At 36.8% G+C, this 27730-nt stretch overlaps 1 protein-coding gene across 7 annotated transcripts in view; it reads left to right on the forward strand.

The window, feature by feature from the left end:
* Window positions 1-27730, forward strand: part of bru1 (bruno 1) — a 956171-nt gene that overhangs the window by 828702 nt on the left and 99739 nt on the right. For all 7 annotated transcript variants that reach the window (XM_067766460.1, XM_067766463.1, XM_067766462.1 and 4 more), the window contains 2 exons: window positions 25752-26049; window positions 26169-26354. In XM_067766460.1, coding sequence (XP_067622561.1) covers window positions 25752-26049; window positions 26169-26354 — 484 coding nt within the window. The remainder of the gene's footprint in view (window positions 1-25751; window positions 26050-26168; window positions 26355-27730) is intronic.

A 27730-nucleotide genomic window follows, 5' to 3' on the forward strand; every position in this document is an offset into this window, starting at 1 on the left:
ACCTATAGACCTAATGTCCACTCCCTCTTAAAATGCTCAGTAACACCTTTCGTTTGATACCCATATCGTACAAACATTCTAGCGTCACCCCTGGCCCACTCTAATGGCGATATCTCGAAAAGGCGTCCACCTATAGACCTAATGCCCACTCCCTCTTAAAATGCTCAGTAACAGCTTTCGTTTGATACCCATATCGTACAAACATTCTAGAGTCACCCCTGGCTCACCCTAATGGCGATATCTCGAAAAGGCGTCCACCTATAGACCTAATGACCGCTCCCTCTTAAAATGCTCAGTAACAGCTTTCGTTTGATACCCATATCGTACAAACACATTCTAGAGTCACCCTGGCCCACCCTAATGGCGATATCTCGAAAAGGCGTCCACCTATATGCCTAATGCCCACTCCCTCTTAAAATGCTCTGTAACACCTTTCGTTTGATACCCATATCGTACAAACATTCTAGAGTCACCCTTGGTCCACCTTTATGGCGATATCTCGGAAAGGCGTTCACCTATAGAACTAAGGATTACTCCCTTTTAAAATACTCATTACCATTTTTCATTTGATACCCATATCGTACAAACACATTCTAGAGTCACCCCTGGCCCACCCTAATGGCGATATCTCGAAAAGGCGTCCACCTATAGACTTAATGCCCACTCCCTCTTAAAATGCTCAGTAACACCTTTCGTTTGATATCCATATCGTACAAACATTCTAGAGTCACCCCTGGCCCACCCTAATGGCGACATTTCGAAAAGGCGTCCACCTATAGACCTAATGCCCACTCCCTCTTAAAATGCTAAGTAACACTTTTCGTTTGATACCCATATTGTACAAACATTCTAGAGTCACCCCTGGCCCACCCTATTGGTGATATCTCGAAAAGGCGTCCACCTATAGACCTAATGCCCACTCCCTCTTAAAATGCTCAGTAACACCTTTCATTTGATTCCCATATCGTACAAACACATTCTAGAGACACCCCTGGTCCACCTTTATGGCGATATCTCGAAACGGCGTCCACCTATGGAACTAAGGATCACTCCTTTTCAAAACACTCATTAACAGATTTCATTTGATACCCATATCGTACAAACATATTCTAGAGTCACACCTGGTCCACCTTTATGGCGATTTCTCGAAAAGGCGTTCACCTATAGAACTAAAGCCCATTCCCTTTTAAAATACTCATTACCACCTTTCATTTGATACCCATATCGTACAAACACATTCTAGAGTCACCCCTGGTCCACCTTAATGGCGATATCTCGAAAAGGCGTCCACCGATAGACCTAAGGCCCACTCCCTCTTAAAATGCTCAATAACACCTTTCATTTGATACCCATATCGTACAAACAAATTCTAGAGTCAGCCCTGGTCCACCTTTATGGCGATATCCCTAAATGGCGTCCATCCATAGAACTATGGCCTACTCTCTCTTAAAATACTCTTTAATACCTTCCATTTGATACACATGTCATACAACCACATTCCAGGCTTACCCTAGGTTCATTTTCCTACATGGTGATTTTCCTTATTTTGTCTCCATAGCTCTCAACTGAGTATGTAATGTTCGGTTACACCCGAACTTAGCCTTCCTTACTTGTTTCAACTTAGTTTATTATTATTTAAATGCATTTTGATTGAACCGGAAAATTTCACGTTGTATATTAAACAAAAAAAACGACCCAAAAACGTTTTCCATTTTAAGTCCTAATTTGTTTATGTCGCTTAAAATTATGAAATCAATTTTATTTTAGTAAATATGTTTGCGTGAATAATTTCAATGTTTTTGTTTCTTTTTCTTTTCTTTCTAATTTATTCTGCTTTGTTATATCTTAGTATTATATCGTTTATATGGTCATATATGGTTTAAACAACGTGACATCAGTACGGACAAGGCGACAGCTGTTTCGATTATACCTTGTAAATCTCTTCAAAGCCTTTCTCCTACGATAGTTGAAATGGTTACAAACGCATTCAGCTACGTCATGCCTTAGTTGTTGTAAAGTTCTTCCCAATTGCCTTCTTTCGCATATATTATCTTCCACACATCATATACTTCGCATGTAGTTATGTGTTGAAGTTATGCATGTTTGTAAGGCGGTTTCATAGAAACTTGGTTTTTATTGCTGTTTTTGTTCTATTTATAGAACTACAACGAATTAACCAAATGTTGTCTCTTTATATGAATTAATCGGGGATTGCCGTATTGCTTTAAATGTATGAGCATTTATTTCAAGCATGCGAAAGAAGGCAATTGGGAAAAACTATACAAAAACTAAGGCATGATTTAGCTGAATGCGTTTGTAACCATTTCAACTATCGTAGGAGTGCGGGTTCGAATCCCACTCCCGGGAGAAAAGGCTTTGAGGAGATTTACAAGGTATAATCGAAACAGCTGTCGCCTTGTCGGTCCTGATGTCACGTTGTTTAAATTTTTCCCAAATTATTAAATAAATTGTAAAATTAAAAATTGCTTGAAATAAATGTTCATTCATTTAAAGCAATACGGCAATCCCCGATTAATTCATATAAAGAGACAACATTTGGTTAATTCGTTGTAGTTCTATAAATAGAATAAAAACAGCAATAAAAACCAAGTTTCTATGAAACCGCCTTACAAAAATGCATAACTTCAACACATAACTACATACGAAGTATATGATATGTGGAAGATAATATATGCGAAAGAAGGCAATGGGGAAAAACTTTACAACAACTAAGGCATGACGTAGCTGAATGCCTTTGTAACCATTTCAACTATCGTAGGAGCGCGGGTTCGACTCCCACTCCCGGGAGAAAAGGCTTTGAGGAGATTTACAAAGTATAATCGAAACAGCTGTTGCCTTGTCCGTCCTGATGTCACGTTGTTTAAATTTTTCCCAAATTATTAAATAAATTATAAAACTAAAAATTGCTTGAAATAAATGTTCCGGCCCAGCGGAAGGACAGACGGTCGACTGTGTATAAAAACTGGGCGTGGCTTCAACCGATTTCACCTTTTTTCACAGAAATAATTTATCGTCCCAGAATCTAAGCCCCTATCAAATTTCACAAGGATTGGTAAATTTTTGTTCGACTTATGGCATTAAGAGTATCCTAGACAAATTAAATGAAAAAGGGCGGAGCACCGCCCATTTTGAAATTTTCTTTTATTTTTGCATTTTGTTTCACCATATCATTACTGGAGTTGAATGTTGACATAATTTACTTATATACTGTAAAGATTTTGCAAATTTTTATTAAGCATACATATAGTATTAGGATTAACGTTCCTGCCAAATTTCATCATGATATCTTCAACGACTGCCAAATTACAGCTTGTAAAACTTTTAAATTACCTTCTTTTAAAAGTGGGCGGTGTCACGCCCATTTTCCAAAACTTTACTAATTTTCTATTCTGCGTCATAAGTTCAACTCACCTACCAAGTTTCATCGCTTTATTTGTCTTTGGTTATGAATTATCGCACTTTTTCGGTTTTTCGAAATTTTCGATATCGAAAAAGTGGGCGTGGTTATAGTCCGATATTGTTCATTTTAAAAAAGCGATCTGAGATGAGTGCTCAGGAACCTACATACCAAATTTCATCAAGATACCTCAAAATTTACTCAGGTTACGGACATGGCTCAATCACATTTTTTTCGATCCTGATGATTTTGATTTATGGAAGTCTATATCTATCTCGATTCCTTTATACCTGTACAACCAACCGTTATCCAATCAAAGTTAATATATTCTGTGAGCTCTGCTCAACTGAGTATAAAAACCAAGTTTATATGAAACCGCCTTACAAACATCCATAACTTCAACATATAACTACATACGAAGTATATGATGTGTGGAAGATAATATATGCGAAAGAAGGCAATTGGGAAAAACTTTACAACGACTAAGGCATGACGTAGCTGAATGCGTTTGTAACCATTTCAACTATCGTAGGAGTGCGGGTTCGACTCCCACTTGAGGAGATTTACAAGGTATAATCGAAACAGCTGTCGCCTTGTCCGTCCTGATGTCAAGTTGTTTAAATTTTTCCCAAATTATTAAAATTCATATTTGTATTCATTTTAACGCCAAACATAGCCTCAAAAGGTGAGGTGTTCGTAAAACTGTTTATGCACGCGTTAATCGCATTTTGGACCTGGCCGACCTGTTTAAACCATTTTGCTGTATCTTTCGCTGACAACTTCGCGATTACGGCCAAAATTATACGATTGGACCTTTCAATTTATCCGTTGCCTCTTGGAACTCCAGTGGTTATTAAAATATGTTCTACGCTACTTCCCTTAAAAAAGTTTTCGAATATCTTCGAGGTAAATCCTGGTCCTCTGTAATTTACGATGCTGTGCGAATATCCATACATATCGACCCACACTGCCAACTTTGCGACAGCTTCTTCCGCTGAGGTTGTTTTCGTAGGAAAAAGCCACAAAAATTTTGAAAACGCATCCGTTATAGCCAAAATGTATTTGGATTTCTTTGCGGTTGCGTCCATTGGACGCAGATGATCAACGTGTAGCGTGTGCAACGGGGTATCACCTTTATCAATTACTTGCAACATTCCTTCTTTCTTTCCAAGCTTTTTATTATGTATAATACATCTGATACAATTGTTAATAACTTCGTTAACTTTTCTTTCTAAATGCGGTATATAAATTTGTTGCTCGATGATATATGCAGTTTTTTGCGTGCCAAAGTGACCTTCTTCATACGCATTCTAATTATTTCGAGTTCCATTAGTTTCGGAGTAAACAGTAACTCACTGCCATTTATACATTTGAATATTAGCCCATTTATCATCTTGAAACCCTCATACGAGCCAGACTGTAGCGCAACTGCTATTGCGCGTATCGAATCGTCTTCTTTTTGTGCCTTTCGAAGTCTGCATGTTAGATCTGACGAAATGACCATTACATCTACTGGATAGCGGCTTAAGCTGCAGACATTGGTGCTTTATCGGTAACCGTATCGGTAACCTTATAACAGCTGATTCGACCAACCTTATGGGAATCAATGCAATCGATCATTGGTGCCGCTAAGGTCGTAACCGTATCGTAGCCAACCAATTGAGTTTTGGTTTACCGTCGTAACGATAAACAGCTGATTACGTTAGGGATACGATTACAGCGATACGTCATACGGCACCAATGACGCCCGCTTTAAGCTGTCAACATGCTTCATTCGTACTGCGGATAGGCGTTCGACTGTAAATGTAAAGTCCTGGATATACATACATGACCCATTGAGCTACTGATCTTGGCAAATCCTATTTGCTCATTGTATGCTTGAACGCCGGGTAATCTGTTATTAGTTTAAATCGCATGCCTAATAAGTAATGCCGAAACATCTGTAATGCCAAGTAAGCTGCCTTAACCTCTAACGTATAACTATTTTCTGAGCCTCAGGCGGTGAAGTTTTCTTACTCCAAAAAAATACTGGATGTAGTTGGTTTTCGTATTTTTGAAACAGTGTTGCACCAAAGCCTTCCTTCGATGCATCTGTATGTAACTCAGTTTCAGCTTGTCGGTCATATAAAAGTAGTACAGCTTCTTTAGTAGGCTTAAATTTCAGTTGCTCTATAGCACATTTCTCAGCTTCTCCAATTTTGAAAACAGCCTCCTTTTTCAGTAAGTTTGTCAACGGAGCTGCTATCTGTGCATAACCAAATACAAACTTTCGAAAGTATCCTGTTAGACCCAGAAACGATTGGATACCCTTAACGTTTCTTGGACATGGGAATTTCTCGATTGCTCAGATTTTTTCTCTACTGGCCAAATCTTGCCATTCTCAATGGAGTGTCCCAAAAAATCTATCCTAGTTTTCAAAAATTTGCATTTTTTCCATTTAAATTTCAAATCATATTGTGCTGCAACTTCAAATACAGTATGTAGCTTTTTCATACATTCCTGTGGCGTTTCGCCGTATATTACTATATCGTCGATATATAGCTCCATTACATCGTTATTTATTAAACTTTGAAAAATATAGTTCACGTACCAAAATTAGCAGGCGAGTTGCAAAACCCAAAAGGTGCACGATTAAATTCGTATAATCATCGCTTCGTTACGAAAGCTGCGTACTTTTTGCTATTTTCGTCAATCGGGACATGAAAGAACCCATTTTCTAAGTCCATTGTGACTAACCACTTTGCCTTAATCAACTTTAACAACACATCTTCCACTATTGGCACTGGGAAACAGTCCTTTAAAACCATTGAGTTCAACTGCCGAAAGTCTACACATATTCGGTAACTACCACATTTCTTCTTTAATACGACCACTCTGCTGTCAACTTCTGTTGTCAGCTTCGATATCGCGCTTAAAGTTCGGGTCGACATCCAGCTCTGACGTGTCAACATTATACACATTTAATTCAATTTGATTATCTTCCGAATTTCTGTTGAAAAATGTATAACCTTCATCAAATTTACAAACAAATTTTTTTATAAAATCAAATCCAATAATTGCATCAACTTTTGCCGCATTGTTTTCTACAATAACAAAATTATGTTCCTTTTCGACGTTGTCCGCCCGCACCTTACCTCGGATATACCCAATCGGTTGAGTTGACTTTTGGCCTAATCCGAACAACATTAGTTTATTCTCACATAATTTATGATTGGAGAATTTATTATGGAATATATCTTTTTTCATTATCGAAACGTCGGCACCTGTATCCACCAAACAATTTAATTCGACACCGTCCATCCTGATGGTTTTAAACCGATTACTTGAAATGGCAACATTAACGCATTTTTCCTGCAAAGTTTTATTTCTCCTACATTCTTTTGAAATATGCCCAAATTTGTTGCATTTGAAACATTTCGCCTTATTTTTACATTCACTGCGTTTGTGATCTTTAGAGCCACAGTTGAATCAGAATTTACTATTTTGCACTGTGTTTTTTGCCATCGGTTTAAAATTACTTTTGTTATGCATATTATCCGTTTGCTCATTGACATGCTCGAAAATTTCGAATTGATCCCGGAGGTCTTTGTAACATTTTGCACTGTGCAAATTTTGCTTGACACTCATCGGAATAGTCAATCCGTCTATTATATATCGTATTACCGCGCGTTCTTCCATGTCACAAAGTCTAGCTATTTTTTTCATTTGCAAATGGAAGGTTTCGGCTCGTTTTTTCCGCATTTCAGACAACATTTGTGAACTTGAAAACTATCGTAATCGCGTTTAAACTCATGCAATAAAGCGCGTTTCAAATTATCATAGTCCTTTACATTTTCTGTTTCCAAAAACAGTTTTGCGACACCTACGATTTTATTTCTGGCTTGCACATATTTCTGTTGTGCACTAAGCTCATATGCCTCAGCATTACTTTCAAAAATTTCAAACCACTTTGCAATAGGTATTGATTTCCCATCAAAATCACAAGTAATTTTTGAAAACCCATCATTAGAAATAACAGCCTTATTATTATCATCAAACTTATTTGCAAGTAGTTTTATCAACTCGTTTAGTTCACTTGTTGCCATTTCTTTTGTTTCAGTTTCCACGCGTTCCAACAATTCACTAGTCTTTGCTTCTATAGCACTCCCACTGCTGTGACTATATCTAACCTCTACAATTTCGTCTTCAAAATTTTGATTCGTTCCTATTTTATTTTGGTCTACTTCTCTCTTTCTTGGCCGCAGTTCATATATTTTCTTTTCCCTATCCTGCTGCTCTGCTTTATCGTCGTTCATTCAAACACATTATTTATCCACTACTGTTCTTTTCAACTGGAATTTGCTTATTTACTTTGCAACGATTTTCTTATGTATTTATTAAGTTCTCAAACCGTTGCTTTATACATATTTCTAGGGTTTGTTCGTCGAACGGTTGTTTCGGCTGTTAAATTGCATAATCTCTTACGTATTTAAATGCAATTTTATTCACGTGGTTAGACTTTTAATTAGCACAAATTCTATTATATTTTTAGCTGTTTTTTTTTCAGCAAATGTAATGTCAATTTAAACGCTCCGCTGTAGTTTTTGGTTTAGCCCCCATGTAAATAAGTATAACATCTCTACTTAGTTTTATTACTAGAAATATTTCAGTTTTATTTCATTTTTTCTCAAATTTAGCTTCACTTATTTCAAGTAGTATTAGCTTTATATATTTAAGCTCATCTAAATTATATGCAGAAGTAATTGCTGCAACTTCGCTTTAGTCAAATTCAATAAAGTAAATATATTACGACAATATAGGGAATTTAACTTATTAAAGCGATTTGGATTTCAAATTATTAATTAAAACTTTTATAAAAGTTCAACTTCGTTCTTGAAGCAACACTACCGAGTTCTTCTCTTCAACTGTTCAACTAGTTTTATGTTTGTTTGATATTTGTAATTTTTCGGACATAATCTAGGTTTGCCATGTTACATTTATATAAAGGAAGTATTTAAAGAACTCTGTAGCATCCTTTTATTAAAATAACTATTTATATCCCTAAAATGTTTACATTATTCTAATAGTACCTTTTTTTTAATGTATTCAAAAATAATTAGTAAAATAATATTCGATCAAATTTTGTAGATACTAATTTTTTTCAACTTTTTCCAATTTTGAAACTTTTTGCAAAATGAGCCTGCTTCTTTTTTTTTTAGTGTTGCTCAATATAAAGCTCATTTATTCCCCTATAGCAATATATAGGTTACTTTTTGTGGCAACGCCTATTTTAGGCTTTTTAAAATTGAAGCTATCGCGTTCATAGTGCTCCACTCATTCATTGTGGATAAGACAAGTGTGAAAACTTCTGCATAGACTTATTTTGTTTTGTTGATTTTCCGACAGGGGGAAATAATGATGTATATTGGAACGATTTTCTGTCATCCCTTCTCAAAATTGATTTCGAGACAAACCGAAATTTGCCAAGGGATAACGGAAAATCGTTCCAATATACCTACATCATTTCTGCATAGAAGTTAAAATTACAAATAGAACCCATCACCTGATTTTCAAAGTGCCTATAGAGCTCTCATCCTGTATCTCTTTATCAACCGCTGAAGATAGCTGGCCCTTTGCGCCGCCATATTAAACACCCTGTCAAAACGCTGCGAAAATGCGAAAAAGTAGCCATATTGAACATCCTGCCAGGCAGTTGACGGATAAGATATCACACTTGTTTTATCCACAATGCACGCATTTTTCCGACATTTATCCATATCTAACAACAAATAAAACTACAGGCAAGTGTGAAAAGCTGAGATGCTGTTAATTCTAACACAAGCTTCAAAATCGTGGAGTTATCGAAAACTAGCTAAACAAATGCCAGCTGAAACCTAAAAATTGTATTTTCTATGATTCCAGTGGAACCCACACTGTATGTGTACGTGTTTATCACGAGAACGCAAGACTGATGTTGGGACCTCTAAATTTCAAGGATCTGACGCTAAATATTCTTCTCTTGAAACATACCATAATGTTTTTCAAGTTCTTGGATGCCACAGGGTACTAAAATTTTAAAGTGTTCATAACATCTCTTTTCCTTCTGACATGTGATTTTACAGAAAATTATGCTTCCATTGGAATAATGATCAACCTCGATTTTTACTATTGTTTCTTATTATAAAGTCAATAGTAAGATTAAGAATGGAAGTGTTGCTCAGACAATCTCAAACATAATAAAGTGGTTGTGTATGTTTATTAATAATAACAAATATTAATTGAGTATTTAAAGTTATTTTGACTGCTGCTTAAAATTTTTTATATTGAAGTGCAAATCACAATACATGTTCAAAATTGTATATACTTTGAAAATTTTTTTATTTATAAAATTAGAATTAAATTTTTAAATGCTTATTTTAAGATACTGAAGTGGATTTCAGGAATCCATGGTTATTCTGCCCTTCTATTTTCGTTCGAATCTCTGAACTGTCGAATAAACAATTCAAATATCCAGTATAGGAAAATGTTCTTAATTTACACTGCTGCTGTAGTAGTACTTCACAATTAGATTATTGGCGTATTGTAATTACAGCATGCTTAAATCAAACTAACTCATTATTCCCTAGCTTGTGCTAATTTTATACTCTGTTGCCTCGTTCGCATATTTCTCCAAGGTCTAGACTTTTCATGAACACATTATCGAATAGTTGTTATTTATACATATCTCATTTTTGTTACTAATATCCACTTTTGTCTTCTTTTTATATGCGTGTATATGTGTGAGTAGAGATGGGTAAAAACCAGCACATGTAAAAACGAACAACAGACCACTTTTCTCTGCTAAAATGGTTGATGGAATATTTTATGCGAATTTTCCTGTAAAAGAAAGTAACAAACTTTTAAGTACAAGTGTAGAAAACAACAACGATATAAATTTATGGCATCGCAGGTACGGACACTTGAACGTAGGCGATTTGTGCAAATTAGCGAATCATAACATGGTGCGGGGATTGAACATACAAAAAGCAAATAATTTTGATTGTATGACTTGTGCGGTTTGTAAAAATTAGTACCAAACCCTTTAGGCACTATAATAGTGTACAAAGTAAATCGGTTCTTGAAGTCGTGGATAGTGACATTTGTGGTCCAATGCGGATTTGATCTCAAGGTGGCTCCAAATAGTTCATCACCTTTATCGATGATTATTCGAGATATACAGAAACTAAATTTTTGCAACAAGCGTTTCCAGCTTTCGTAGACTTTATCGCACGAGTAGAGAAGCAAACAGAGTTTTTCCAGCGTAATGGAATTGTACATCAAGGAACTGTATGCTATACCCCACAGGAAAATGGAATAGCCGAGAGGGCCAACAAAACTCTCGTAGAGATGGCGTGATGCATGTTAGAGGACGCTCATCTTGCACAAATTTTATGGTCTGAGGCAGTAAGTACTGCCACATATATAAGAAATCGTTCCTGTACCAAAGTACTAAAAAATCAAACACCGTTTGAGCGTTGGTTTGGTAGGAAACCGTCCATTACATATTTTAAGACGTTTGGCTGCGAAGCTGTTGCTTTATGAAAGCAGCGCAGTAAATCAAAATTTGAGCTAAAAGGAAGCAAATTAATATTTGTTGGGTACGCTGATAATGTAAAGGGCTACAGGTTTTACAATAAAACAACAAAAACTATAGAAATTTACCGTGACGTTATTTCCTTTGAAAATTCGTTTGGAGAAATTAATGCTGAAGAGCGGTCACGCGAAGATGAATGCAAATTTTATTTATACGTGTGTTAGGGATGTGTAGGCAGCGACTATACAAACAATGATTTTGGACGAGAGAACCAACATAAAACCCCAGCTGTAGGCAATAAAGCAGCAGATGCTAATGGCAGCGAACCAAATGCAAGCAATACAAATACAGGTGGCAATAGGTTTGATACAAATGATGGCGAATACGGAGAGCTCGAGTACTCTTATGACGAAGCGGTGGAAGTTGTTGCTAGTAAGCGAAGAAGAGGTAGACCGCAGTTAATGCGAACGGGAAAGCCTGGAAGACCGAGTGAAAAGTATATAATCGAGAAGCCCACTCAGTCGTTAAGCATCATTTGCGAGAATCCCATATCGTTAACTGATGCTTTGCAGTCAGATAATGCAAATGAGTAGCGGGCAGCGATGAATACAGAAATCGACACACTTATTAGAACTCAAACATGGGAACTAGTTGATCGTTCGCATGGAAAAAACATCATCGGCTGTAAATGGGTTTTTACAACAAAGTTGAATGCTGATGGAACTATGGAAAAGCGCAAAGCACGCTCAAGATTGTGGTCAAAGGCAAAATGAAGATTTTTTTGATACTTACGTACCGGTAGCGAGACACTCTACAATTCGATTAATTTTGACACTAGCAGTTCAACATAATTTATTAGTTAATCATATTGACATCGTGGCAGCATACCTTAATGGAGATCTGCTGGAAGATGTTTTTATGCTGCAGCCCGAAATGTTCGTGGACGAAAAGTATCCACACAAAGTATGTAAGCTGAAAGAATCATTTTACGGGTTGAAGCAGACTGGCAGAGATTGGAATAGCAAAATAAATTCCATTCTAACAGGCATTGGTTTTATTCGTTGTTAAACCGATACCTGTGTATATATAATGAGAAGTAAATATGAAATAAACATCATTACACTTTATATTGACGACATATTACTGGTGTGTTCATCTAAGTCAGGGATGGGCCTATTTCCGGCTCCTAAATCAGTTTCAGTGCCAGCGAGTTCTAGGGGAGACGTTTGTGTGTTTTGGGGTGTTAGGGGAGTAAAAAAATACATTGGAAATATCGTACGCTTCGCCTCAAACGATATTAATCGCAAGAAGGTTGCGGAAACACTAAAAAACTGAAATGAAAATATTCTCTCTCAACCTCGAAAACCAATTCCCAAACTGTGTTGCAATAGTACGAAAACAAAAACATACAATTTTTGGCAAGAAATACAAATAACGGAATACCCATAGACTGAAGTCGACTTTATGTTAAGCAGCGCATTATTGACATTCATTTCGCCATCACATACATTTAATTATACGCAAGCCGATTAATTTTGCAATATATACATAAAAGTATTTTTGTAGCAGTCACTAGAGGAAGTAGTAGTAGAAAAACGTACTAATGCACGTTTCGTATACAATCGTGGGAAAACGAAACCTTTTCCAGATTTGTTGGCAGTGTTGCCGTGAGCCTAGAAAGAAATGTATCAGTTTACAAATAAAAAAAGGTACCAATCGCATAAACAACGACTAATTTTACCAGTTTTATTATAAACATAACTACTTTCATTTATAAATTTCAAATTATGGAGGAATTTTCTAATTTCTTCGGCTCACATACATATATCGTTAAATCCACACAGCAAAAATTGTTGGAGCATGTGTTGCATGTGTGTTTAATTTACTGCGACCATTTTTCTAATTTTAAAACTTGCTTTGTTTATGATTTGAATCATAAAGGAACTTTTAAAATTACAACTGAAAATTCAGTTCGAGTTGTGAATCACAAAAGCGACATTACATATTTTGGCCTATAGGGCGAGTGAAGCCGCCAGTAAAGGATAGTTTATCCTAAAACGCTTAATAATTTGAACATAATAAGAGCGGTGGCAGCTCTATTTTCCACAAATATTCTCTCTTTATCAATCTTATGTGTGTTTGTATATTATTCTCTTCCTGTGTTTTTCGCCCCACATACCTACGCTTGATCGTCGCTCACATAGCACTTAAATGTGCACTCAACGATGTGCGAAATAGTAAACAAATTAGTCGCACAGGTCGAAGCAGTTGACAGAGGTCGAAGTTTTATTTAGGCATGGAGGTAGAGCGAGAGGGTTTGCGCCGGGAAATCACCATTCATCAAAATCGATATACGCATGAGTTATTACAACGTTGGAATATGAGCGAATGCAATCCAGCTTTAACGCCATTCGCCAGTGGTACGATTTTGGAAAAATGTGAACGAAATGACTGTGAAGCTATCAGTCGCTGATTGGAGGCCTAACTTAACTTGGCAGTTATATCACGGCCTGACATAGCACATACCGTATCGAAGTTGGCGCAATTTAACGCGCATACTCACAAAGAGCACTTAATTGCTGCTAAACGTGTTTTGCGATATCTCAAGTAAAACAAAAAGGGTATGTTAACTTACTTATCTACTAATGAAAGTTTGCTGTGTTTTACAGATGCGGACTGGGGATCTGAGAAGTCAGGTCGTAAGTCGTATAGCGGCTTTGTTGTATTTTTTGCTCCTATCGCCTGTGAGTCCAAGAAGCAAAATGCTCTTTCCCTGAGTTCCATGGAAGTGGAATATATAGCTATATGTTAAGGCACTAAAGAGATTTCGTTTCACCAAGGTTTGCTTAAGGGTAATGTTGACGGTTCTACTAAAATTTTTTGCGACAATCAGGGTGCACAGTTTTTAGTAAAAAATCATATTGCCCATAAACGCAGTAAACACATAGATATCAGATTTCATTACATACGTGAAAAATACATTAACAGCGAGATAGACATTCAATATAAACCGTCCTCGGAAAATGTTGCAGATATATTTACAAAATGTCTAACTAAAGATAAACATAATAAATTTTGTAAAGGATAAAGCTTAAATTTTGTGAGATAAGTAGCTTTCTGGCATATTGATATATTGTAAAAATTAAAAAATTTTGGTAGGTGTCTACATGTTCTTAACATATAGCATTTGGGTTGTGGCAGAGTTTGTAGACACATGGTAACCTTCTGTTCCTACTTTATTGTTCCATTATTCTCAACCCAAATTGCATTCTCTATTATATTCATTCTTCTTATGTATAAGTTCTATGTATATTGTAATATTGGTCTAGTGACTAGACTCTAGTTGAATAAATGTTGTTTAACCGAACGGTCGGGGTCTACATTGCGTTCTTATTCGTATATGCTTACAATTCCTTTATTGTATCTTTTTTTGGATATTTAAAAATCATTTGAAGCAAGGCTGCTTGGAAGTACAATTCAGCAATTAAATTTATGTCATTTAAAAATAAATTGTTTTTTGATTTTAAACAATCAACCCAGCAAACATCTGGAGTCAACAATAAGTACGAAAGGAGTCCACATTTTGGATTGTTTGCACTCATTACGAACTCATTTGGCAGCTTGAAGTGAATACGATATGTCTCCTAGCAGGCTCATAATCAGCTCATCTTTTGCCTCTAATATGAGCCTTATAGAGGTTTATTTCCGAAGTCATTTATAAGCCTTATTGGCCTCATGTACTGCTAATTTTGTGTTCTATAATGACACTACTTCAGGGCTTTTTAGGGAGAATTTTTGACATATCCGAAGCGGAAAACATAGGTTAGAAAATTGTTGTAATAAAACTCCCATTAGAGTAAGACAGAAATATACTAGTATTAATAGAACTATATTTTTTATTTAAAATAAATTGCCGCAGAAGTCTCTGAGTTTTTATTCCGTAGCTGCCTAGTTTTCTAATTTTAATATTTTTCGTTTGTTCATAATTTCATCAAATTGGAGTCATAACAACTTTCGGACTCATATTGGACTCCAGAATTGTGAGCACTTCGAGAATGTTTATAATAAAAAATGAGTGAGGAAGGCTACGTTCGAGTGTAACCGAACATTACATAGTCAGCTGCTAAATTAAGCTTGCAAAACACTTAAATTACCTTCTTTTAAAAGTGAGCGGTGCCACGCCCATTGTCCAAAATTTTACCAATTTTCTATTCTGCGTCATAAGGTCAACCGACCTACTAAATTCCATCGCTATATCCGTCTTTGGAAATAAATAATCGCACTTTTTCGATTTTTCGAAATTTTCGATATCGAAAAATTTACTCAAGTTATCGTGTCTACGGACAGACGGACGGACGGACATGGCTAAATGAATTCCTTTTTTCGCCCGGATCATTTTGATATATAGAAGTCTATATCTATCTCGATTAGTTTATGCCGTTACGGGTTACCGTTATGCGAAAAAAATTAATATACTCTGTGAGCTCTGCTCAGCTGAGTATAATAAAGGTAAGGCGCGACAAACTCCGAAGAGATTTTAGGCCGAGCTTCTCTTCCAATTTGCATCACGCTCCTCTTGAATTGTCCTACAAATTGGAGGGACGGGACCTACTTGTTTTATGCCGACTCCGAACGGCATCTGCTAGGTAGATGAGTTTTCACTGAGAGCTTTTCTTCCCAGAAATACGCTCGAAGTGCTTGCCAAACACTGCCGAGAGGCGTCCCCGGTTAGAAAAATTTTCTTCGAATGGAAAAAACTGGTTTCTAAAATTTTGATGTTGCTTTGCCCGGGGCCTGAACCCAGGATCTTCGATGTGGATGGCGAGCACGCTACCATCACACCACGGCGGCCGCAAACAACTTACCCCTCAAACATGCTCATGTCGTTCATAATTAAAAAAACCGAAATGAGCAAAAAAAGTGGGAAATGTAGGAATCAGAAAAAATATAATTTATCAAATATTTATATTTGTCAAATCGAGTTTGGAACAGATATTAATATTGTCACGGATATTAGCATCACTAAGTTATCCCATCACTAAGACGATGCTAAGGCCATGCCAAGCAGTATTTACGTTAATAATCAAATCAAGTATACACATATATAAGGCAGCCTAGAGAGATGTCACACAGATGCATTTACTTATACGCCTATGTGCGCGCGAGAGACTGTAAACTACAAACATTCACATCAATAATTCAATCTTTATGTATCTACATAAACGAATAAATAATTGCGTCTACACATATGTACCATGTACGAATACGAGCAGCGGAGAGTCAATGCGCAAACACATGCATATATCTGAGAAGTTTGAGAGCTACTGGACTAGTAGATTCTGGAAGCGCCTAAAAGATGTATAAAATTGTGCAATTTTAGTTATAGCTGAGAAGTTTGAGAGCTCATGGACAATGCTAGTACATTCTGGAAAAATGCGAACGAGGAAACCAAAGAGTATAAAAGGCGACAGATGTAGAGGCGCTGTAATTCAGTTTGAGTTGAGCTATCAATCAGTTTGATTAAGCACGCGATCTGGCGGCCAATAGTAGAGTTTCATTTGAGTTATCAATCAGTTTGGTTAGTAAGCCAGCGAGTAGCAAAGTATAAGTGTTATTGTGAAGTACTTTAATAAAGGCCATTTTCCATTGTTCAATATTGGAGTTATTTATTCAACAGTTTAGTGATTCGAACGTAGCAGAGGATTGCAAATAAGAGGATTTGCAAGTAAATTCGTTACAATTGGTGTCAGAAGAGGAATTGTTGAATAAATTCCAGAAGACAACAAGGACATGGCAAAGTTCAGTGAATTGAAGATCCAGCAACTGAAGAAGGAGTTGGAGAGCCGTGGATTGAATACAAGCGGCGTTAAACTGGAACTTCAGCCACGGCTAAGAGAGGCAATGGAAGCAGAAGGAATTGATGTGGAAGAGCATGTCTTTCATCTTGATGGTGAGAAGACAACAAAAATTGAAGAGAAAAACGAAACATCGCAGTCGGTTACCAGTACAGACTTGAACATGATTTTAGCTGCAATATCTGCTCAAACATCGACAGTGTCATCTCAACTGGCAGAACAGCAAACATATATGGCGCAGGAGAACCGTATAACATCCAAGATTCAAGAAGAGAATACGTATATGGTATCCCAACTGGAATCGCAGGAAACCCGTATAACATCACAATTGGAAGAACAGAAGACATATTTGGCATCTCAACTGGAAGCGCAAGAGGCATGTATATCTGAAATGTCGGCACAAATTTCGGAACAGGTATCATCGCAGCTCTTTGTGAAACTGGAAGAGCAGGATTCAAAAATTTTACAACTCGAGGACAAAATTGATACCGAAATAGAAGCGTTAAAAGGTCGTATGGAGCAGTTACAACTAAACCGTCCAGCTGTTTCAGCGAGTAATCCAAAGGTAAAGACACCATCCTTTGACGGTTCTGTTCCTTTTCAGGTCTTTAAGCTACAGTTTGAGAAGACCGCAGCAGTGAACCAATGGAATGCTGAAGATAAAGTTGCAGCTCTGTTCGTGGCACTGAAAGGGCCTGCCGAGGAAATCTTACAGACCATCCCAGAGTACGAACGGAACCACTACGAAACATTGATGAGCGCTTTAGAGAGACGTTACGGAAGCGAGCATAGGAAACAGATATTCCAAATTGAGTTGCAAAACCGCTACCAAAAAGCAAATGAGACATTGCAGGAGTTTGCTTCAGATATTGAAAGATTGGCTCATCTTGCAAATGCAGACGCACCCGTGGAATACGCTGAAAGGGTAAAAATTCAGAGCTTTATAAATGGCATACGGGACGCCGAAACAAAGCGAGCTACATACGCAAACCCAAAGCCAACATTTGCAGAAACGGTGTCACAAGCTCTGATTCAGGAAACAGCGTCGCTTCTGTGTAAGCCAGTTTTCAAAGCACGCCGTGTGGAAGTAGAAAGGCCAGAGTGGGTAGACACAATTTTGGAAGCACTGAAGGGATCTCAACAGAATAATGCCGGAGTTATTAAATGTTCCAAGTGCGGCAACCCAGGTCACATTGCACGTCATTGCGATCTTGGTCCTAATAGTTCCAACAATGTGGGTGGCCATAAACGCAAAGCTGGAGGAGATGATCAAGAGAGAGTAAGAGGTAGAGAGCTAGATCCAGCTATTGAATGCCCTGTGATATCTGTGTCGCAAATTGGTAGAAAATCGAGCAGTCTTACCGTCAGAGGGAATGTGGATGGCAAAGAACGAGTACTGACTGTAGATACGGGCGCATCTCATTCCTTGATCCGATCTGACTTGGTCAACAGGAGAGTAAAACCGTTACCTGGAGCAAAGTTGCGTACGGTCACTGGCGAGTATAACTAAGTTCAGGGAGAAGTGATATGTGAAGTATTGATTGGGAAGGTCATGGTTCTACACAAATTTGTTGTGGCGGAGATTGTTGATGAAGTTATATTGGGAGTGGATTTCTTGGTTGACCATGACATCAAGATCGATATGCAGAGAAGGGTGATGCGTTATGAGAACCAAGATGTGCCACTTAACTTTAGTTTGGAAAAAGGGTTCAGCAGTAAACGGGTACTGGTGGAGAATACTCGACGAAGGCCACGAAATTCAAAGGTAAAGGTTGATGGAACAAATGGGCATTACTCACGAACGTACGTACCAAAAACGTGTCAGCTGACACGACCTATCTTATGAGTGTGCAATGTAAACGAAAACTCACCGACGTGCAACGCCCGTACGTACGTAGCCCGGAACGTAGAAATCAAAACAATTTTGATTTTTTCCGTAAGAACGTGTCAGCTGATCGTTCTCTCACTAGACAGAGTTGCCTAGTAAACTTTTGTGCGCTAATTTTTGGCCGTTTGCAGTTTTATGCAAAAACACCTAATTAAAGTTTGAAAAATTGTGAAAATAATTCGAAATAATTATGTAAAAGTGCAGATTATAAATATGTAATCTATTTATATTTATTTAATATTTCAGACTTTTACAACATCCAAAATTAAATTGGAAGAAGTTGATGTTTGCATAAGCATACATGCAAAATGGTCAGTGGCAACAGTGCTTATCTGTAAACAATACACACACAAATATGTTATGTACATGTACACAGACGCACACATTGATTCTTACGGGCTTGAGGGTTCGGTCAAACGTGTTTCGTACGACAAACGTCCGTACGTACGGCACACGTCGGTGGGTAATTGCAGCTTTAGTCTTACTTATTCCAATTAGTGTTTTCGTATAACAAAATTGACTTTCTTGCTCAATAAGTCAATTGAGTACTGAACTGCTTCGTGGCTTATGAGCGGTTATTCATTTTAAGAAGCATGACTATGTAAATGTGTGTTAGTGGATATAAGTGCTTGATATTCTTTGTTTGCATACGCACTATAATACTAATTTTTTGGTTAGTCCATTAATAACCTTAAAATATGAATAATTGTAGCTCACTGGTCCATAGCAAGTACTTCATACATGCATGCATGGAGTACTCGCGATTTTTGCAGGGTGCCCATAATAACCATAGTATTTTTCTGCAAAGAACATCGCGCAGATAATTTTGGATGAACAAGCTTTTAAAAATACACATCTAAGTATTTTTAATTAGCATTTTATTGGGGGTTGCAAGGGCTCTGTGGCCAAACCGGCAAAAAATTTAAAAGTTTCAGATTTAGTGCCCAAGGATGTATTGGCCCTTCGCCAAAGGTTAACATTTCGTAAAAACACTTTGAAAAGTAGCACATATGTATACTCCTCGTACAAAAAAAAAAAAAAAATAGAGGAAGGATTAAAGTGAAAGTATGAAGAATAAATCTTTTACAGGGACCAATATCTTTTTTAACTCTTCAATATTTTATACATGTGGTCCGAATATCCCTTCAAACCTCCTTTACTTTCAGGTGCAAATAAAACAGAGCTAAAATTGTCTGGACTATAATATGTTTAGTAAAGATGAGCTGTTCGAAGTCCCTTCTCTTAAAAATGCCATGGTAACCATTTAGTAAACAAAAGATCTACGCAGTACAAGCGTTATTATTTCAAAATGCATTCAAAATCTTGAAACTTAGTTGGGTTTTTTGCTAGTCCATATTTTACTCATCAGAGAAAAGGCTCTTTTGACAGGGCGTTGCTTACAGGTATACAAAGAATGTACTCAATAAATATAGAAAAATGTGAGCAGTTGATATTAAATAAAAAATAAATGTAAGGCGCGATAACCTCCGAAGAGATTTAAGGTCGAGCTTCTCTTCCAATTTGCGTCGTGTTCCTCTTATATTTTTCCTACAAATTGGCGAGATGGGGACTACTTTTTTTATGCCGACTCCGAATGGCATCTGCAAGGCAGATGAGTTTTCACTAAGAGCTTTTCATGGCAGAAATATACTCGGAGTGCTTACCAAACACTGTCGAGCGACCTCGCTTAGAAAAATCTTCTTCTAATTGAAAAAACTTGTTTCTAAAATTTTTGATATTGTTTTGCCCAGGGCGTGAACCTAGGATCTTCGGTGTGGTAGGCGGAGCACGCTACCATCACACCACGGCAGCCGCCGTGTAGGAACAATTCCACCCAACGTTCTTCAGCGCCAACATCGTTCCAGATTCTGATCTTTTCTTCTGTAACATATCTGGTAATAAGCAAAAACTCGTCGAAAACTGCCATGTCTTGGTTGCATTTAGTTATTCCTTGTATAATCAGCATATCTGTACTTCTTGTCAAGAAGGCACTTTCGTCAAGTTTGACCAATCCAACTGGAACAATTGCTCCAAGTATTCTTTACTTGTCTTACTTGTCTTTCTTTCAGGTTTTCTAGTCGATTACGAACCGTCAGGGGAAGAAAAATTGACCCCTCTTTAAGTGCCAAGTTATCTCGTAGACGATTAATTTCATTACCAAACTATTGCCGACACCTTTTCTCCCTCGATTTTCAAAATGGCATCAATGAGAGTCGCTGCCAGTGCGCGTAAAAAATATAACCACAGTTCCGAGCATGGGGTTTCTAAAAACGGTATTAAAATTTTTGGTCATTTATCGATGCGCAAGAATTATTTTTCCAATGTTTTTAAAAAATGGTTTTAAAACTCTCTCAAGAGGAGGCATTAACGCAAGCCACCTTGTTTTACTGTAGCCCAGAAGTTTCTTATACTTACTCTGTGTAGGTAGAGAGACAAAACTCTTTTAGATATGTAGAAGAACGGATACATTTTTACAATGATGCATTCGAAATCAATAAGGAGACAATCTGCAGCTGTTTTTATAGCGTTGTGAAATACGTGGAGGCTACACATTCAATGCCAATAAGCTTCTTTTAATCGTTTCTTTAAATTTTGCGAAAATATTTCACATTTTCTATCTTTTCTCCAAAATTGCTATGTGTATTGTCTCCACAAAATGTCATAATTTGTTTACTCAAATCATTGCAACAGAAAACGCTCAGCAAATAATCAGTAACAATATCAGATGATTCGCATGAAAGTTCCTGAAACTAAAATTTTGCTTTCACCCCCTCGTGTGGTAAAAAAGAGGTAATTCGATGGGGAAATAATTTCGTTGAGCCGTGGTTGGAAGCATCAGTTAATTAGGATATGCATTGGGCATCCTGAAGGTGCTCTTTTAACTCTTCCAATGGCTAGGTGCTAACACATTTACAACTATGGACTTTGATTTTGTACGAGCACATCTTAGTTTTTGTTAGAAACATGATCCTATTCAATTAGAGACAGAATCATTCGAACAAAAACTATGGTTTTCTTGCACAGTGTTGTACGCCCATGCACCCTCTGCTGCAGCTATATCCAAATCTTTGGAAGTGGGCAAATCAGGTTTGTTTTTTTTTAATTAAGCATTGTTGAGCTTGAAGCGCAGCTTCAAGAAAGCCTGTTTCCTTAAGATCTTAAATCCTTCTCAATATCGTTTGCACCACCATGTCCAACAGTAAAATCTGTACAACGCTTTTCCCACGTATCATGGCTTTCCTATCTCTTTTTTTAAATATGGGTACTTATTTTGCAAAGTAATATTATCCAAGGTACATTGGTTTCGGAATTTTTTTAATGGTATAATCACGCATTATTGAATTATTTGCTTTATTATTCCAGTGTTCTCCGACTCGGTGATTGAAAGTATGCATACACATTTTATATAGTCAGCTCATATTGCGGGGCTGCCGCTTTGAGCCATTGCTAGCAAAACTGGAAGATTTTTTCCTTTGTGTATTGTGTTTGCTAAAGAGGGACTTTTAAGTCTCTGAGACAGCGGGACAGACAGCCTCGTAGCGGTACTGTCCCGCCTACATCGGGACGTATGGTCACATTTTTTCATGTTTCGGGTGCAATAACTCGAAGACCAGTAGATGTATCTTAACAAGATTCCCTGCACATACTTTTCCTATAACCCTTAAAAAATAGATAAAATCGTATAAGGAACACGCCCACTTTTATATAAAAGTGGTTTAAAGCCTTGCGAAAAACAACTTTATATCAATGCCATTTTACTTATCCATACAGTACATTTATAACATATGTATACGTAATACTCCTATATTGCTAAAAAATGCTCGCAATGAGTTTTGAATTCGAAATCAAAACAGGGGAACCTACAAAATTTTGGTGATTGTAGCAGCATAAGTGTGACAAGAAAAACTTTAAATTTAGGTACACTCGATTAATGAATGCAAAAACAAAAACTTTTAAACAGCAATATATCGGTACTCTGATGTTTATGAGTTTACCTAGCCTGTAGCAGCAATATAGGAGTATTACATATATGATTTTAAAAAAAATATATATATACAAATTATTTGGAAATGGGCGGGCCTCGCTTTTTGTTAAACAATTTTCGAAGTTTCGGGAGCCATAACTGGAAGAAGAATAGATGTATCGTGAAAAAACTCGTACACTTATTTCCTTAATAAAGAAGAATAAACACGTCCACTTTTAATAACACCTAGTGTGGAAAATGGTAAGCTAAATGAATTATACTATAGAAGCTTTCAGCTGAGTATTGAATGTTCGGCTACACTCGACCTTAAACACACTGTCTGGTTTTTTTGTTTTTAATATATACTAATTTAATTCGAATTGCTCACTTTATTGAGGTGTGTAATGGTCACTTTTCAACAAAGCAATTATGGTAGTTTTATCGCCTTCATTTCGCAACAAAAAAATGTTGCATGCGATAAAATTGAACATCTGGTCGGCCTATGCTGAATTAAGAAGAGCTCGCGAGCGAAAGCTCAACATTGCTGAACATAGGAAACAGCAGAAGCAAATGTCAAAATTGGAAGCCCAAATCACTAAACCGGAAGGTATAAAAGGGCTCACGCGGCTACAGTTAGCCTCTTTTTTGGAAAGTGTCTCTACCAAGCGAACAAGTGAGTTATTCCTATATTCCGTCGGTTATCACGAAATCATAAAAGTTATTGTAGCAACAAAAAGAAAATATATAGTGGTTCTAGACCGAAGACGAATCTGCGACGTCCTATTCCTGCGATATATCCTGAAACATAGGAAAACCACGTGCTGGAAAAGATAGCTCTGGGCGGAGTAAAAACTCCTTCTTCCTGTCCACCAACTTCAATCACTCATCATCATTTTCAATTTCACGTATTTAAATACCTGCGTCATTATCATCAACAACAACCACACCCGTCAACACGATTCCTGGCTAGAGGCCGCATCACCTAATCTTCAATTTTCATATTGGTACAGGTGTGAACCAATTTATTTGATTCCACGGAACCGTATATCATCTAAGGTTTGGTAAGGTTTGTACTGTCTACAGAGAGATTCCTGCTTGGAGTAATGACGCCCCTACGGGCCCATTAGATCCTCAGGGATCACCCTTCATCCTAACGTGTATCGCCTCGTAATGTTCATACCAGGCGCGCATAAGTAGTACAGCCAGCCGCAAGGGATTAATAAAAGGACAAAAGTCCAAAATCTTGGATTAAATAGTGTAGGAAAACTAGTTAACAAAAAAAAAAAAAAAATATGAAGCAGCCAGTTTACAATCTTTTGCCAAAAATATGTTCAAAGACAAAAAGATAATAACAAAATATGTATAGCATAATGCTAAAGTTATAAGTTAAAGTCACATCCTTTTAAGAAAATAAGTTCACACAAACAAGAAAAAAATGTATTATATACCTGTAGTTAGTTGCACTACAATGTTAAGATGTGATTTCCCCGAAATTAGAGAAAGGAGAGTAGGATGATTGTGGTTGTGTTAGGGTTTTTGTTTTGCTCTTTTTTGAAAAAATGACTCCATAAACACCAGCTATGTTGAAAGCCAAAAGAAGTGAAAATTCGATCTTAAAGTTTCGAAAAAAAAGAAAATTTAGTTTTTTTGAACCGACTAACGTTGCATAGAACTTTTGCCAAAGTAATGACGTCACAGTTATCAAAACCAGAATTTTAGCTAGACGAAAATTAAACAACACCAACTAAACGACCGCTATTGCATATTCGAGGTTGAAAGGCCTTTCAACGGGAGATATCATGGAAAAACATATTTACATACACACGAACACATGCACGTAAGTCAATTGTACCTTTTTTGCCTATTTTCTTTGATTGATTTTTCTCTTGCGGATTGACATAATTATGTACATACATATTTAGTAAATAGTATACATAAAATGTTGAAGGTATAATCATATACATTTGCATATACGTATGTAAGTCCCTACAACTTTTTTTTACATGGATTGTTTTGTTAAGTCTAAAAAAGCAACATGGGAAATCATCCCAGTTCCTTTGATTAAAGCTACCAGATCGATACCTAACACAACCGCCGTTAGCTTCAGTTTCTGATTTCCGAGTAAAAGTGTTTCAAATAAGTTTTAACTTCAACTAATATGTTGTTAATAAGTGTCAACAATGTTAACAAATAAAACTAATACAATCTTTAAATTTGGTTAGCATAATACACAACCCCAAAAATGATACCATTCATGTAAATAATAATGTTAATCTATATCTAAGGCAAGTTTTACTCTTTACGAGCAAGATTAATTAACATCAGGATTTATCCAAAACCAATGAAAATTGAACGATTTGTTTAGAATAGCTTATCACCCTAGTTTAAGGTTTTTCCTTTAATGAATAAAATTATAAAGTCAGCTTATAACGTACTTATAATGTGTTAAGTTTTTGGAGATTTCCTGATGGTATATGGTGACATAAAGAGGTAAGGAAAGTTCACTTTATAGGGGATCTTCACCATCAAGTTGTATCGCGGATCATGGTTGGGAAAGGGTTAAGAAGGCGAGTGTCGAACATCATATCGGACCTCACATACTCATCCGAACGAGTAACTTTCAAGGGGCTAGTTTTTTTTCGATTCTTTCACGCGGTCCTACGTCTTTGTGGTTTAAATCAGTTAGTCCTGTTAGGAATCCTAATAAATTTAAAGTTTATGTGAATGCAGTGGAGGCAAGGCACAACCCACCCCTCGCCGCAAGAGCTAAGATATCAGAGGATTCCGCCCGCCGCGACCCTTCTACTGTCATTAGGTAAATCTCGGTTCCTACTCTTACCACCCAGGAACCCCTGGATCACTACCTATCATTGTAAGCGGTCCTACCCAGTCACCTAATAATCACCACAGTCAACGATACCTCGGGTTAAATTGACGGTTACAGGTGTGAATATTTAAAATTTATTGGCATTAAAAATCATTAGGAAAACAGTTTGAAAAACGGCGATAACTTTAGATTTTCCATGCAATGCTCGACATATGTATACAAATATCCTTTTGCACTTGTTTTTTAGACACTTAATCAAAATAAAACTATGGAAGGCTGTACATCGCCGCTAGTTGTGAAATTCGCTGATACCCAGAAGGAAAAGGAACAGAAGAAGATCCAGCAAATCCAAGCGAATCTTTGGAACTTGGCATCAAACATAAATATACCATTAGGACAAACAGCTAACACAGTGTCAACACCCATACTTCCAAATTCACCGCAACAGGCTAATCAAGTGTTGGGAGCTGATGCAATTACACCTGCATCACTGCAACTGTTTCAGCAGTTACAAGCAGTCGGATTACAACAACAATTGCTACAAGGTGCGTACCCACAACTCTGACCGCGGTTAGTGGTTACTTTGTGGAAAATACCTCTGCTCTCTGTTGGAGTGGAAAGCATTTAGCCAACGTATTATTACTTATAAATCTTTTTTTTGTAGGACTGGGCGCTCAAACAAGCAGCTCAGACACGGCAGCTGCAACTGCTGCTGCTGCCGCAGCTGGACTTCTACCACCGTTCACCGTACAGAACTTGGCAGCCATTGCCGCAATGACGCAGCCCTCGCTTACGAACGCGACCACGAACCCAGGCAGTGCCCAGTTGGCAGGCACAGCTGCACTTTTATGTAAGTACAGCAATTATAGTTCCAAATATGTTCTTTATTTTGCTTTAATTGCATACATACTAATCTGTAGTCACAAACATTAATGGGATACATCCTATATTCTTATTTTTTCGTTTATTACCTACTCTAATTAATGAAGTAACACTATGTTTGGCGTATTTTTCACCTGTTTATTGGTTTGCCTAACAAACATTTTATTTTATTCGAACTCCTTTTAGTTTTAAATTGTATTGCAACGTGTTTTTATCTAAAAAATCTGATTAAAATATAACGTTTCATTCAACAAAAACAGAAGTAATTGGCAATACTTAACCTTTATGGGTATACCAGTTTTATGTAACTTATACCGTATACCATAGGTCTAGGCCAGACCTGTACACTTTTTTAGTAAACTAATATGAAGTTAAAATATAATTTGATGAAAACAGAAATTTAAATATTTATTTATATATACATTACTACTGAAACAATTTTTTTTCAACTATACATAAATATAAAGGTATTTTTTATAAATTGGCTGCATTAATGCTGCTTACCCTTTTGTGCCTTTCCACAAAAACACTTACGACCAAAAACTATACGATTTTGTGACCACACTTTAGCACAGAAGAAAGCAGCTGGGAGAATATTTCTTTGAAACTGTAACAATATTTATTTTTCTTGGTCTATGTACCGTTGTTTTTCAAAGTAAAGGCGCATATAACGTCACGAATTTTATTGATTTTACACTAATAACCTTTGGTGTACGGTTAAGGTATAAGTTTTGAAATTTTGTAATAATACCTTAATTTATAAGTATTTCAAAAAAATTTTGCTTTAAAACTGCAGATAATGTATATCTTGGTAATATCGTTGGATCTTAGATTTGTAGCTTTACTATTCTGTAAACAAAAATGTAGTTAAAGTTCGTATAGGGCTGACCAGACTTATGCGTACGCATAAGGGTTAAACTTGTTTTGGAGCTGGTGCTAAAGGGACTTGAGATAGAAAAATGTTAGTTGTTAATTTTTTCAAATCAGCCTCTTTAAAAATGCAAACTTTTCAGGAGAGCCAAAAACTTGAATTTGCATTAATTGCTCAAAGGCAGTATTTCAGAACCACCTACCACTGAACCAGTTAAGAATACTTTTATAAGGGCTGAAAATGGGGACAATTGCTATTTCGTAGAACATTATAATGTCATCATAAAAGGTGTTAGTTGAAAGCACTGCGACGGGACATAATTACAACTAATACCGTTGTTGTTGTTGTAGCGATAATGACACCACCGACGGTTTTAGGGTGTGTTATCGATGTTGCCGGATATAGATCCAGTAAGTTACGTTATAACAAGCACCATGAAGGCACTAGCCCAACCATATCGGGCACGATTTAAT

Source organism: Eurosta solidaginis, chromosome 2 (assembly GCF_040869045.1).
Source record: "Eurosta solidaginis isolate ZX-2024a chromosome 2, ASM4086904v1, whole genome shotgun sequence".
In the NCBI taxonomy this organism is placed as follows: Eukaryota; Metazoa; Arthropoda; class Insecta; order Diptera; family Tephritidae; genus Eurosta; species Eurosta solidaginis.